General features: G+C 39.0%; 1 protein-coding gene and 1 long non-coding RNA gene across 2 annotated transcripts; both read left to right on the top strand.

Moving 5' to 3' along the window:
• Nucleotides 1–4,323: 4,323 nt before the first annotated feature.
• LOC139434266 (heterogeneous nuclear ribonucleoprotein L-like) lies at nucleotides 4,324–5,812 on the top strand. Its single transcript, XM_071204113.1, has 4 exons — nucleotides 4,324–4,401; nucleotides 4,790–5,022; nucleotides 5,124–5,245; nucleotides 5,764–5,812. The coding sequence occupies exons 2-4, from the start codon at nucleotides 4,861–4,863 to the stop codon at nucleotides 5,810–5,812; spliced, it is 333 nt and encodes a 110-aa protein (XP_071060214.1). The 5' UTR covers nucleotides 4,324–4,401; nucleotides 4,790–4,860.
• A 130-nt stretch (nucleotides 5,813–5,942) lies between these two features.
• Nucleotides 5,943–11,052, top strand: LOC117454000 (uncharacterized). The gene is made up of 4 exons (XR_004552952.2): nucleotides 5,943–5,972; nucleotides 6,551–6,608; nucleotides 6,816–6,914; nucleotides 8,337–11,052. It is a non-coding gene; the product is annotated as an uncharacterized lncRNA (long non-coding RNA).
• Nucleotides 11,053–14,226: the final 3,174 nt, after the last annotated feature.

The raw sequence follows: 14,226 nt of genomic DNA, 5'->3' as shown, positions 1-14,226 counted from the left end.
TGTGTGTTTTCTCATTCATTTGGGGCAGGAAGTGATCTAGTTGTGACGATGCCGTTTTGAAAAAGAAAGCACCTTAATGACTGTGCAGTAGTAACAGTGTGATAAGCCTCCTTTGAAACATGAGTGCACGTCACCTGGAGAAAAAAAATCTTCTGCGAGGGCTATAATGTAAACAGACTTGTATGTCACTTTAACAGTTTGATTGAATCCCAATCAAATAACTTTATCATCCACAAACTGGCCCTTTCATATAATTAGGATTGTTATAAATAGATGAGTAAACATATTAATACTTAGTCACAGTGAACACACTTTTTAGACGGCGTTGTATTTGTTGTAGCAGGATGTTGAACAAAACTCAGGGAGGTATCAGTAAAAAGTGAAAATCCATCCGATATCAGAGCAACATTTGACAATCCTGAAATATTTTTAATATGTTTAATGTCAATTTGGTTTTTGCACTGTTGTGTGTTTATTTTATTGAACTTAAAGTTATTTTATTAACTAGGTTTTGTTCAGTGTATTTAAGACAAAATGAGCTCAACGATTATTTATAGTTTTTATTTGATTTATTCAATTAAACTTCAGTGTTTATGTATTTTTTTATTTGTAGTAAAGGCAAAAGAAATGGAGGCCAAAAAAAACATTTGTTCAGGAAAGTGTGTTTTAATTGTTATTAACTGACAGTGTTAGAGAGGCTTGATTCTTGCTTTATTTTGTATGTTTTAGTTATCAGTGGAGATGTCAATAGACAAGAAAACACAACATTATTTATTGAATTTATGTTTACAGAAAAAATCCATTATGAATCATTGTTTATTTTTGGTTGCTTAAACTGTGAATTTTTAAGTAACACTACTTTTCGTGTATATACTTATTCGTTGCATTCGATTCTCATATAGATGCGGAGAACATGTGTTATTACAGGTATAGTGAACTGTTTCTGCAACAAATAAACACAATGATATCTGACATATTTAAACCTTTACCATAAGTAGCTGGTGAGCAAACACCGCTCCAATGTGATGATCATGTCGTTCTGCGTCTTCTGGATGTCAGGTCAGATGTTTGATATGAAGTTAGCCACAACTACTTAATACGTTTGTATTTTCAGCTGCAAGCAAGTTTCCTTTAAAAAAAAAAAATTAATGTGGTTTTAAAACATGGTGTAAATTCCGTGTGTTGGAGAAGGTTTTGGCCTCACGTGGCTAACAGCTAGCATTACACTAAAATGCAAAAACTGTAAAACTGCTCAAAGCATTGACAGACTTACTGAAGCCAATTTAGTTTTAACAACAATTTCTTTGAATATAGGACCTTGAGGTCAATGCATAATAAGAATGACATTCTAACAATGCAGCATGCTGTTAGGATGCTACCATGTTAGCATAAATCCATTTGAACGTTGCTAACTACAGGAGTCCATTTCTTCTGCTGTCATCTGGGAAATTAGTTGTAATTGTAATTCTTCGACATTGTTAGTAGCACATACTCAATTTTGCAGATAAAACATAACATTATGGACTGACACCACTAAAGAGAAGGGAGACTTTATTTGTGTGTAATTTGGGGGTAAACAGCCCCTTTAAAATATATTAAAGCACAGATTTGTAATGGTGAATGATGCCGTAAACAGAAATATGTCCTTGTGTATGATTTTAATGAAACAGAGAGACAATCACAAACTACTTGTCTGTATCTATTGATGTTGATACTATTAAAAGTTGTTTATTTGTTGATCATGCAAGAGACTGTAGCTGGTATTAATGTGTTCATCAATAATTCAGAGATTAAATAACTCCAGATATCCTAAGTGAAATTTCACCCTGCTCCACTTTGCCCCAAAAGCATAGGAAATGTGCAGATGCAACACACTGCAAACTGCCTCATATGTCTGTGACTTTAATATAACTTTAAAAACAGGGTTCTTTTCTTCGTTTCAACTTTAGCCTGAGACGCAACAGGCAGGTTGCAATACAAATAAAAGTGTAAATTGAATACTTACAAGTGTATTTCAACTGCAAATGGTCTGCATGTCCAATAATTGCTTTGCTTATTATCAGCCCGTTCTTTATAACAGTAGAATACAGACAGCAGAGAGCCAGTCTGAGCAGCCTGTCATCACATAACACTCAACAACACTAACAACCAGAGTGTAGTTTGTGTTCGAGAATATTCTCCTGTTGTCTGTGTATAGAAGCATTTTAGTGTTTTCACATGTGTCTGCCTGATACTTAGAGCAGGGCACAGGTCAAAGGTCCTGCCTTCTTGTTGGGGGAAGTGTGGCCAACTAGGCAGATGACTTTAAACAGACTTTCTTTGTCTCTGAAGATCCTTTATTTAATTATGATTAGAAAGGGCGCAAACAGAGGCTCCTCCTGGATCCTCTGGTAGAATTGCCTGTGTTTTCTGTGTATTTCTCAGTGTTGACTCGGGATTTCTCAATGCACGTTGTGGAAATGCCTTGTACTCACTCACGGCCGTGGCTCTCAATTAAACTCAGTGTTTTGATATAAAGCGGACTCCAGCTTCCATTCTTCCATCAACATTGGTGAGCAGAAGTTTCTCTCACAGTTTGATCCAACCACCTGCAGGGAACACAAAGGAAACAAGGTCAAAGTTGGAAACAGCAGCGTCCTCTACAGCAGTGGCTCCAACCAAAGATCGCAGGGCTCAGATCGCAGGGCTCAGATGATTTGAGGCCAAATATCATATTTAGACATTTTTTAATTTTTATTATTTTGTTCACATATAATTACAACGCAATACATGATTGTCACTAAAAGCCTTGTCTCTACATTACAATAAAATATAAAAATAATTGATTGATTAATTAGAATAAAAATGCAAGTTAGTAGCTATTAAAGGCATCAAAAGACAGACATGTATTCCATCCATCCATCCATCTTCTCCCGTTTATCCGTGGTCGGGTCCAGGGGCGGACTGGGGGGGAAAAGTGGCCCGGGGATTAATTGACAGACAGGCCCACTTAATGCGCGGCATGTATCGGCCGGCCGGCCGGCGACGAAAGTATGTTACTTAACAAAAAACCCTATGCATTTTGTGTTATTTTGGACAATTATTCATATAGTAATCACATTACCTGAGCCCTTGAGTTGCCTAGAGCAAAAATAGTTACGGCATATATTTAGTGATTTTAATGTTAACAGATCATTGATGCAATAACATTTGACCCAATTTGCCTGACTTGACACATGGAATAAAACATGGGCGACGTACGAAGCATCCTCAATGTGGGTGAGACAATTTAACAGGGGGTGTGGCAGTGTGATGGACCTCACCTCCTCTAGGGGGGTCCGGGGGCAAGCTCCCCCGGGAAGATTTTCTTTAAATGTTGAAGTTAAATGCATCAATCTGGTCCATTTTGAGAGCAAAATTAGGGACTAAATCTATGGCAGTCAGTAGGGGCTTCGACTGTGAGCCGTAGGGTCGCCGGTTCAAGTCCCCGACCAGACCTATTTGGAGTGTAGACTTCTACTTGGAGAGGTCCCAGTTCACCTCCTGCCCTGCAGTGGTGCCCTTGAGCAAGAAACCAGACAAGGCTGTACCTTTAGTAATGAATATTACATGTTGTGAGGAAATCTTTCCACCAATAATTCCAATAAGTAATCCAAAATGTATTCACTTCAGGTTACGAAAGTAACTGTAATCAGATTACTCGTTTTTCAAATGTAACACGAGCTGAATACAGTTACTTGATTTTTGTATTCTGATTACGTAATGCCGTTACATGTATTCCGTTACAACCCAACCCTGCCCACAACCCACTGGGCTGGGCTGGGCCGGAAACACTTACAAATGTGGGCCGGTAGGATTTAGGCAAAAAAAAAAGAATTTTATTTTATTATTTTTTTAGAAACTTTTTTTTTTTTTTTTTTGGCCCTCCGGCCCACACACAGCACCGGCCCACCGGGGAAACTCCCGGTATTCCCGATGGCCAGTCCGCCCCTGGTCGGGTCGCAGGGGTAGCAGTTCCAGCAGAGAGCCCCAAACTTTCTTTTCCCTGGCGAAATGTATAATTCTTTCTTTAATAGAAATGTTTTCTTCTGCCCGTAAAGTGTCCAAACAGGCTTTTCTGGATAAGCGCATTTTTTAAAACATAGTCATTGTCCCATGCCGGTTTCAGTTGGATTATTTGTCACAGTTGCTCCGATCAGATCGGTCTCCATTTTGTAGATTATTTAGGACTTTTGAATCCACATAAACACAACGGCAAAATCCGGTTTACTTTGACCATGTCACATGTGTTTTAAACGGACTAGCAACAACCGTTCTGTCAGCTGTTATTAGGTTAAGGTTTTTGTGTTTGTGTGTGTTACAGAGCGGGGAAAGGGAGGCATCGTCAGGCCATCCTGGGCGAGCATCCATCCAATGGCTATGGTACAGTCTGTTTTCAAAGATTCAAAGGCTTTATTTTCATATGTAAGGTAGCTACATTGTAGTTATTAAAGATAAGTTAAGTCCCAGGCTCCTTCAACAATCCAACATAAATATATATAAGACATAAAACAATAAAACAAATAAAAAAGGAAGTGCAAATAGTGAAATGTGGTCCGATTTGCCAAATGGAGGGTGAGGTAGAGCTTTAAATCCATGTTGGAAAGGGGAATAAACATGGTCCACCGTGCTGCTGGTATCTCAGCTAGTGTCTCAGCTTACCCCTCTTGTCTACCCCTTTTCCTCCTGATCCCTGACATTCCTGCAGTGTGTCTAAATGTTATAATATGAGGTTTATGGTCTAACCTTGGAGTTGTGTGCATCTCTTCAGGCCAACACTGCCCCCTACTGCCTCTGCCTGGCAACAGCAGGTACAGGAGGAGCAGTGAGGAGGTGCACGACATGATAACCTACCCGCTGCTACACCATAAGACCTCCTCTTCCTCCTCCTACATGGACCACCCCGCCTCCAGCTCAGTGGCCATGGTGAGCGGCCTCCATCCTGCAAAGATGAACTGCAGCCACATCTTCAACATCTTCTGTCTTTACGGCAACGTGGAGAAGGTGCTCATATTTTGGAATAAACAGGAAACTATGTAATTGTGTCACCTGTCATAAATGTGGAAGAAATAATCTTAAACCTGACCTGATTGGTGTGTTTGCAGGTGAAGTTCATGAAGAGTGTTGCTGGCACGGCATTGGTGGAGATGGGGGATGAGTACGCCGTGGATCGAGCTGTGACTCACCTCAACACCATCAAAGTGTTTGGCAAAAAACTCAATGTCTGGTGAGTCCTGATATCTTAATGCATGCTGACCAAAATGACATGACATGAATCTTACTGATTCTAACAACCTGCTGACCTTTCTTTTTGCTTGCAACCATCAGAACAAAATGTCACTGAAATAGAAGTAAACAGAATGTAATATGATTTTATAATAGTGATAGCAAACTATGAGAACAAGATCATCAATACATATCTGTACAGTATATGCAATCATGAGTGCAAATATCACTAAATATGAGGAAGAAAAAATCAACATATAGATATTGAATAGATTTTGATTATCTTCTTCTAATAGTTTGCTGTCACGATAACAAAGTCATAATAATGTATGTATACATTTTGTTTTGCTCTTTAACAACTGGAATATTACTACCACCAACTGTTTATAAATTATACTAAAACAAGCATTCAGTCCTGTTTTTATTCAAATGTTCTGGTAATTTAGTACAACTTTTTGGTTTTGCATGTTTTTGTTTATACTGTCTCCTTCCATATTTCCTCCTCCCTTCTCCTCTCAGTGTGTCCAAGCAGCAGGCGGTGATTCCCATGTCAGGTGGTTTGAGCTGACGGATGGCCAGCAGCAGCTATCAGGACTTTCAATCTGACCAGGAAACAACCGGCTTCAGCAGCCACAGCGCAGCAGGAACATTCATCCAAGCCGCCTGCCGCCTGTGCTCACTTCTACAACGCCCCCGGCCCCACCCTCACCGAACACCAGCTGCACAAGGTGAGGTCACACCTGCATGAGGGGTTTTAATGGTTTGACATGTTGGATGAGCTTTCTGAAGAGGTGTAAACTGAGAAAAGTAAGGGGCCCAGGATTGAGCTCTGTGGGACACCTTCAGTAATTAGATGCAGTTTTAAGAGCACTTGACATATTGAATACATTTGTTTGGAATTTGAGATGTATTTTCTCAGATATTGAGGATACTTCTCCACATCATATCCATTGTATGTTTAACTTCAACCATTTAAAACATCAAAACAGCAGCTTTGAATCATGACCTGCTAAATTCGTATTCCTTCTCAAGCAAATACGTATTTAAAGATGTTATACTGTGTTTTGTTTCTATAATAATGTGACAGATGTATAAAATAATTCAAATGTCAAAATCACAGGGTTTTTTGCGCATGTACTTATTTCCCCTAAATTCTACATTACAGGTAGAAAGTGCAACACTAGTAGGACCTATACAAGCAGATCCACGATAGAATGTAATCTTCCTTTGAAGGCAGAAAATAAAAAGCAGGAACAATTGTTTTCATTAAAACACTCTGACCTCTCTCCCCTTTTCTCATCTGCAGCTCTGTACTGAACACAACGTTCCCATCTTCACCAAGTTCAAGATCTTCGATGCGAAACGTGAGTTTGAGCAATCACACAACAGATGAGGAGCTGAAGCATAAATCTCAATAATGTTTTATAGATGAACACAGGTATTGTAAATAGAGATCTTTCAACTGAGACATATTTTCTTCTGTTCCAATTTTTCCTGCTTCCTCATTGTTTTCCTCCTCCTCCTCCTCCTCCTCCTCCTCCTCCTCCTCCTCCTCTTCTTACTCCCAGCAGCCAGCTCTAAGACTCTATCTGGTCTGCTGGAGTTTGACAATAAAACTGAAGCTGTGGAGGCTCTGACCGTCCTCAACCATCATCAGATCAGAATACCAAGTAAGTTCTCGACTGACACATTCTGATTAAACAGTAGGATATGTTCTGGGCGTGGTGATCAATAAAACCAAGTTTACCAAAAACGTTTTATTACTGCATCACCTTGACAAACACTAAACAGTGTATCGGTGTGCTCAGCAAATTCCACCTCACTGACAACAGGAACGATCTGCAGTCACTGCTGTTCTTTAAGAAATCCTTTTGAAATTGTTCTTTTCTATCAGACAGAAAGAGAAGAGGCAGACTTCCTCAAATATCAACTGTGGGTGTGATGATGCATTTAAAGAATCTCTATTATCTTCTTTACCTTGGAGTCACTGCAATGATATACTTAGTATGTTGACAACGAGTGAAAGTATTGCATGCTAACATGTATTACCATTCTTTGATGTATTTAGTAAATCAGTATGCTCACACAAGCATTCATCTCGACGCACAGTTGGCCGTTGTTTTGAAGGATGAAGTGAAATGGTTTTTTACTTCATCCTTCACTCAGAGCACAGACCTCCATCAAAGCCACAACGCCCTTTGTTGAATATACACAAAAGTGAATATTCATTTGTGCATCAGAAATACTGTGCGCTCCGATATTTAATGGGCTGTTCCTCGGCACCTGCTACAACCTTTCGCCTTGTCTAAAACAAATTCATTATCCAGCATACAAACAGACAACAAACAAAAACATAACCTCCACCAACAGTGAGAGTTCATATGATCACATGACCAAGACATATCTCATACTGGTGGAAAAAGACAAACATGTTATGAACTTTAGCTGCTGGCTGGACTCAGGATGTGACGTCATCCAGCATCAAGCAGCACTACCTGTGTTCAGCACTAGATGTCAGGCTCGAACAGACCTGGTATAAAAACAAACAACAACAACAGGAACAGAGGGGGACAACCTCTCTGCTGGGATGAAGGTTGAGCATGTTACATGATGTTTGCCTGTCAAATAGACTCATTGTGTTGATTGTATCTGACAAAAACATTTCACACAATGAGCAGTTTTTTCCTTAAAAACATTGTATAGACTTGTGCAGAAACAAACCCACCCAATCATCACCTTTGACCCACTAGACGTTTAATGGATTTTCTCATTTCTTTACATTTTGCTCAATATAGAATGTAGCTTTAAGATGCCTTGTCCTAAGCAACAATCTGTATATTCAAAAAGCATAAACAAATGTAGAAGATACATATAGAGCACAATGGACAAACCGGTTACAAAGTGAATCTGGAGTTTTCTTTCACCTTTTGTCGAGCACCCTAACACTTTTTGAGCCAGGAGTAAGGGGCCAACTATGAACATTTTGTATAGCAACAGAAAATCCCTTCTCAATGTGCTTTTAACAGTGTTTGTTTTTATTAATATGTATTTCTCTCTCTCTCTCTCTCTCTCTCTCTCTCTCTAACCTACAGACAGCTCAAACCCCTTCACCCTGAAACTCTGCTTCTCCACCTCCTCCCATCTGTGAGCCCGAAACAAGATGGCCGCCACCGTTCAGCCAAGCCCTCCTTGGTGAATCAGAGGAGAAGTTTTATTATTTCAAAGAAAAGAAAATGAGGGACAGAACATTTGAGATGTTGCTGTGAACTGTTTGAATGGTTGATATGTGTGTGTTTCTCATTCATTTGGGCAGGAAGTGATCTAGTTGTGACGATGCCGTTTTGAAAAAGAAAGCACCTTAATGACTGTGCAGTAGTAACAGTGTGATAAGCCTCCTTTGAAACATGAGTGCACGTCACCTGGAGAAAAAAAATCTTCTGCGAGGGCTATAATGTAAACAGACTTGTATGTCACTTTAACAGTTTGATTGAATCCCAATCAAATAACTTTATCATCCACAAACTGGCCCTTTCATATAATTAGGATTGTTATAAATAGATGAGTAAACATATTAATACTTAGTCACAGTGAACACACTTTTTAGACGGCGTTGTATTTGTTGTAGCAGGATGTTGAACAAAACTCAGGGAGGTATCAGTAAAAAGTGAAAATCCATCCGATATCAGAGCAACATTTGACAATCCTGAAATATTTTTAATATGTTTAATGTCAATTTGGTTTTGCACTGTTGTGTGTTTATTTTATTGAACTTAAAGTTATTTTATTAACTAGGTTTTGTTCAGTGTATTTAAGACAAAATGAGCTCAACGATTATTTATAGTTTTTATTTGATTTATTCAATTAAACTTCAGTGTTTATGTATTTTTTTATTTGTAGTAAAGGCAAAAGAAATGGAGGCCAAAAAAAACATTTGTTCAGGAAAGTGTGTTTTAATTGTTATTAACTGACAGTGTTAGAGAGGCTTGATTCTTGCTTTATTTTGTATGTTTTAGTTATCAGTGGAGATGTCAATAGACAAGAAAACACAACATTATTTATTGAATTTATGTTTACAGAAAAAATCCATTATGAATCATTGTTTTATTTTTGGTTGCTTAAACTGTGAATTTTTAAGTAACACTACTTTTCGTGTATATACTTATTCGTTGCATTCGATTCTCATATAGATGCGGAGAACATGTGTTATTACAGGTATAGTGAACTGTTTCTGCAACAAATAAACACAATGATATCTGACATATTTAAACCTTTACCGTAAGTAGCTGGTGAGCAAACACCGCTCCAATGTGATGATCATGTCGTTCTGCGTCTTCTGGATGTCAGGTCAGATGTTTGATATGAAGTTAGCCACAACTACTTAATACGTTTGTATTTTCAGCTGCAAGCAAGTTTCCTTTAAAAAAAATAAACAATTAATGTGGTTTTAAAACATGGTGTAAATTCCGTGTGTTGGAGAAGGTTTTGGCCTCACGTGGCTAACAGCTAGCATTACACTAAAATGCAAAAACTGTAAAACTGCTCAAAGCATTGACAGACTTACTGAAGCCAATTTAGTTTAACAACAATTTCTTTGAATATAGGACCTTGAGGTCAATGCATAATAAGAATGACATTCTAACAATGCAGCATGCTGTTAGGATGCTACCATGTTAGCATAAATCCATTTGAACGTTGCTAACTACAGGAGTCCATTTCTTCTGCTGTCATCTGGGAAATTAGTTGTAATTGTAATTCTTCGACATTGTTAGTAGCACATACTCAATTTTGCAGATAAAACATAACATTATGGACTGACACCACTAAAGAGAAGGGAGACTTTATTTGTGTGTAATTTGGGGTAAACAGCCCCTTTTAAAATATATTAAAGCACAGATTTGTAATGGTGAATGATGCCGTAAACAGAAATATGTCCTTGTGTATGATTTTAATGAAACAGAGAGACAATCACAAACTACTTGTCTGTATCTATTGATGTTGATACTATTAAAAGTTGTTTATTTGTTGATCATGCAAGAGACTGTAGCTGGTATTAATGTGTTCATCAATAATTCAGAGATTAAATAACTCCAGATATCCTAAGTGAAATTTCACCCTGCTCCACTTTGCCCCAAAAGCATAGGAAATGTGCAGATGCAACACACTGCAAACTGCCTCATATGTCTGTGACTTTAATATAACTTTAAAAACAGGGTTCTTTTCTTCGTTTCAACTTTAGCCTGAGACGCAACAGGCAGGTTGCAATACAAATAAAAGTGTAAATTGAATACTTACAAGTGTATTTCAACTGCAAATGTCTGCATGTCCAATAATTGCTTTGCTTATTATCAGCCCGTTCTTTATAACAGTAGAATACAGACAGCAGAGAGCCAGTCTGAGCAGCCTGTCATCACATAACACTCAACAACACTAACAACCAGAGTGTAGTTTGTGTTCGAGAATATTCTCCTGTTGTCTGTGTATAGAAGCATTTTAGTGTTTTCACATGTGTCTGCCTGATACTTAGAGCAGGGCACAGGTCAAAGGTCCTGCCTTCTTGTTGGGGGAAGTGTGGCCAACTAGGCAGATGACTTTAAACAGACTTTCTTTGTCTCTGAAGATCCTTTATTTAATTATGATTAGAAAGGGCGCAAACAGAGGCTCCTCCTGGATCCTCTGGTAGAATTGCCTGTGTTTTCTGTGTATTTCTCAGTGTTGACTCGGGATTTCTCAATGCACGTTGTGGAAATGCCTTGTACTCACTCACGGCCGTGGCTCTCAATTAAACTCAGTGTTTTGATATAAAGCGGACTCCAGCTTCCATTTCTTCCATCAACATTGGTGAGCAGAAGTTTCTCTCACAGTTTGATCCAACCACCTGCAGGGAACACAAAGGAAACAAGGTCAAAGTTGGAAACAGCAGCGTCCTCTACAGCAGTGGCTCCCAACCAAAGATCGCAGGGCTCAGATCGCAGGGCTCAGATGATTTGAGGCCAAATATCATATTTAGACATTTTTTAATTTTTATTATTTTGTTCACATATAATTACAACGCAATACATGATTGTCACTAAAAGCCTTGTCTCTACATTACAATAAAATATAAAAAATAATTGATTGATTAATTAGAATAAAAATGCAAGTTAGTAGCTATTAAAGGCATCAAAAGACAGACATGTATTCCATCCATCCATCCATCTTCTCCCGTTTATCCGTGGTCGGGTCCAGGGGCGGACTGGGGGGGAAAAGTGGCCCGGGGATTAATTGACAGACAGGCCCACTTAATGCGCGGCATGTATCGGCCGGCCGGCCGGCGACGAAAGTATGTTACTTAACAAAAAACCCTATGCATTTTGTGTTATTTTGGACAATTATTCATATAGTAATCACATTACCTGAGCCCTTGAGTTGCCTAGAGCAAAAATAGTTACGGCATATATTTAGTGATTTTAATGTTAACAGATCATTGATGCAATAACATTTTGACCCAATTTGCCTGACTTGACACATGGAATAAAACATGGGCGACGTACGAAGCATCCTCAATGTGGGTGAGACAATTTAACAGGGGGTGTGGGCAGGTGATGGACCTCACCTCCTCTAGGGGGGTCCGGGGGCAAGCTCCCCCGGGAAGATTTTCTTTAAATGTTGAAGTTAAATGCATCAATCTGGTCCATTTTGAGAGCAAAATTAGGGACTAAATCTATGGCAGTCAGTAGGGGCTTCGACTGTGAGCCGTAGGGTCGCCGGTTCAAGTCCCCGACCAGACCTATTTGGAGTGTAGACTTCTACTTGGAGAGGTCCCAGTTCACCTCCTGCCCTGCAGTGGTGCCCTTGAGCAAGAAACCAGACAAGGCTGTACCTTTAGTAATGAATATTACATGTTGTGAGGAAATCTTTCCACCAATAATTCCAATAAGTAATCCAAAATGTATTCACTTCAGGTTTACGAAAGTAACTGTAATCAGATTACTCGTTTTTCAAATGTAACACGAGCTGAATACAGTTACTTGATTTTTGTATTCTGATTACGTAACGCCGTTACATGTATTCCGTTACAACCCAACCCTGCCCACACCCCACTGGGCTGGGCTGGGCCGGAACACTTACAAATGTGGGCCGGTAGGATTTAGGCAAAAAAAAATTATTTATTTTTTTAGAAACTTTTTTTTTTTTTTTTTTGGCCCTCCGGCCCACACACAGCACCGGCCCACCGGGGAAACTCCCGGTATTCCCGATGGCCAGTCCGCCCCTGGTCGGGTCGCAGGGGTAGCAGTTCCAGCAGAGAGCCCCAAACTTTCTTTTCCCTGGCGAAATGTATAATTCTTTCTTTAATAGAAATGTTTCTTCTGCCCGTAAAGTGTCCAAACAGGCTTTTCTGGATAAGCGCATTTTTAAAACATAGTCATTGTCCATGCCGGTTTCAGTTGGATTATTTGTCACAGTTGCTCCGATCAGATCGGTCTCCATTTTGTAGATTATTTATGACTTTTGAATCCACATAAACACAACGGCAAAATCCGGTTTACTTTGACCATGTCACATGTGTTTTAAACAGTTTAATCCCTTTGTGGATTGTTTCCACTTGCGCCGTCCTTTAATTTCTTCATATATCGGGAATCCAAATGAATTAATCCTGAGTCCAATAACCAGCAAAGCCACTCCAATAATGCTCCTTAATTACGCTTTCATCCTCCTTTAACAAAATACTTCCAACAGGAGCAGGGGCGGTTCTAGGGGGGGCCAGGGGGGCCAGTGCCCCCTAACACTGACCTCTGACCCCCCTGTGGCCCCCCTAACAATGACATTTTTTTTATTTTTAAATGTATACTTTCTGGTACTCGGTTTGCCAAAAACCGCAGAATTGTGTTGCTGTAATGTGAGATTGTGCAGACACCCTTATGTAAAGTAGATGTAACTGTTCATTGCCTTTATTTTTATATAAATATGGTGTTAGTGCAAACATTGCTCTATAACTTAAGCTGAAGCTAACAGTAATAACTATAAGATCTATCTGAAATAAATAAATGTACTGAAACAAATACCAATAACTGTATTGCATTGTTTTCTTATGCGCAATTACTTCATACTGTCTAGTTCTCTTTTTCGTCCTGCATTTACTATGCCCCCCTCAGAAAATAACTGGCCCCCCAGTGGCCCCCCCAGTCAAATTGGTCTAGAACCGCCACTGAACAGGAGTCATTTGGGGGGGCTCTTGGGAAAAAAGTTTGGGAACCCCTGCTCTACAGTGTGTCTGAAACATCTATAAATAATAGGACATGTTGCTGAAATGTTGCAACCCAGCATGCACAGGGTGAGAATGGATTCACTGAAACATTTTCCCACAGGAGTCAGCTGACCGTCTCAACTCAAATCCATTTTCTACAGCTATATCACGAGATTTCAAAAACTATTTCTGACATTGAGGCTGAATTAGGTCTGGTTTGGGTTTTTTACATCAATTTAGATTCAGCAGAACTATTTCCTCTAAACAATGTATTGAAAGAAAGTTGTTTAGTGAACTAGTATTGTGTAGTATAGATTACATAAAAAAACATGTCAACTATAATACAATCATACTGTTGGATTAGTGTCCGGTCCGGATGACATACTGTCAAGTGATGCAGCTGCATTACTTGACAATGCCCAACATAATTGATTTTACTGTCAATATATGTTTGATTTATGCACAAATTGCACCTTCTCCTATTTGGGTCACAGAACAACTGATTAATCTCTGTTAAAATGGAAGTGTATTAGAAAATGGTGAGTTAAACATTAGTATTATGTTTTATATTTCATAAGGTAAGAAACAATATTCCGATTTGCTAGGCTACTTAAGTAAAACGTATGCACTTAAGCAAAAAGTTTGGCCTAGTAAAATGAACAAGTAGATTTATATGTGCAATGTTAAAATGGAATGAATGACATGAGTGCATTGTCATGAACAAACCCAACCTTACTCATTATGAAATGACCAAAAAT

This window comes from Pseudochaenichthys georgianus, chromosome 1 (genome assembly GCF_902827115.2).
Source record: "Pseudochaenichthys georgianus chromosome 1, fPseGeo1.2, whole genome shotgun sequence".
NCBI lineage: Eukaryota > Metazoa > Chordata > Actinopteri > Perciformes > Channichthyidae > Pseudochaenichthys > Pseudochaenichthys georgianus.
The sequence above is the reverse complement of the archived record's forward strand: the minus strand, read 5'-3'. Positions and strand labels throughout refer to the sequence as shown.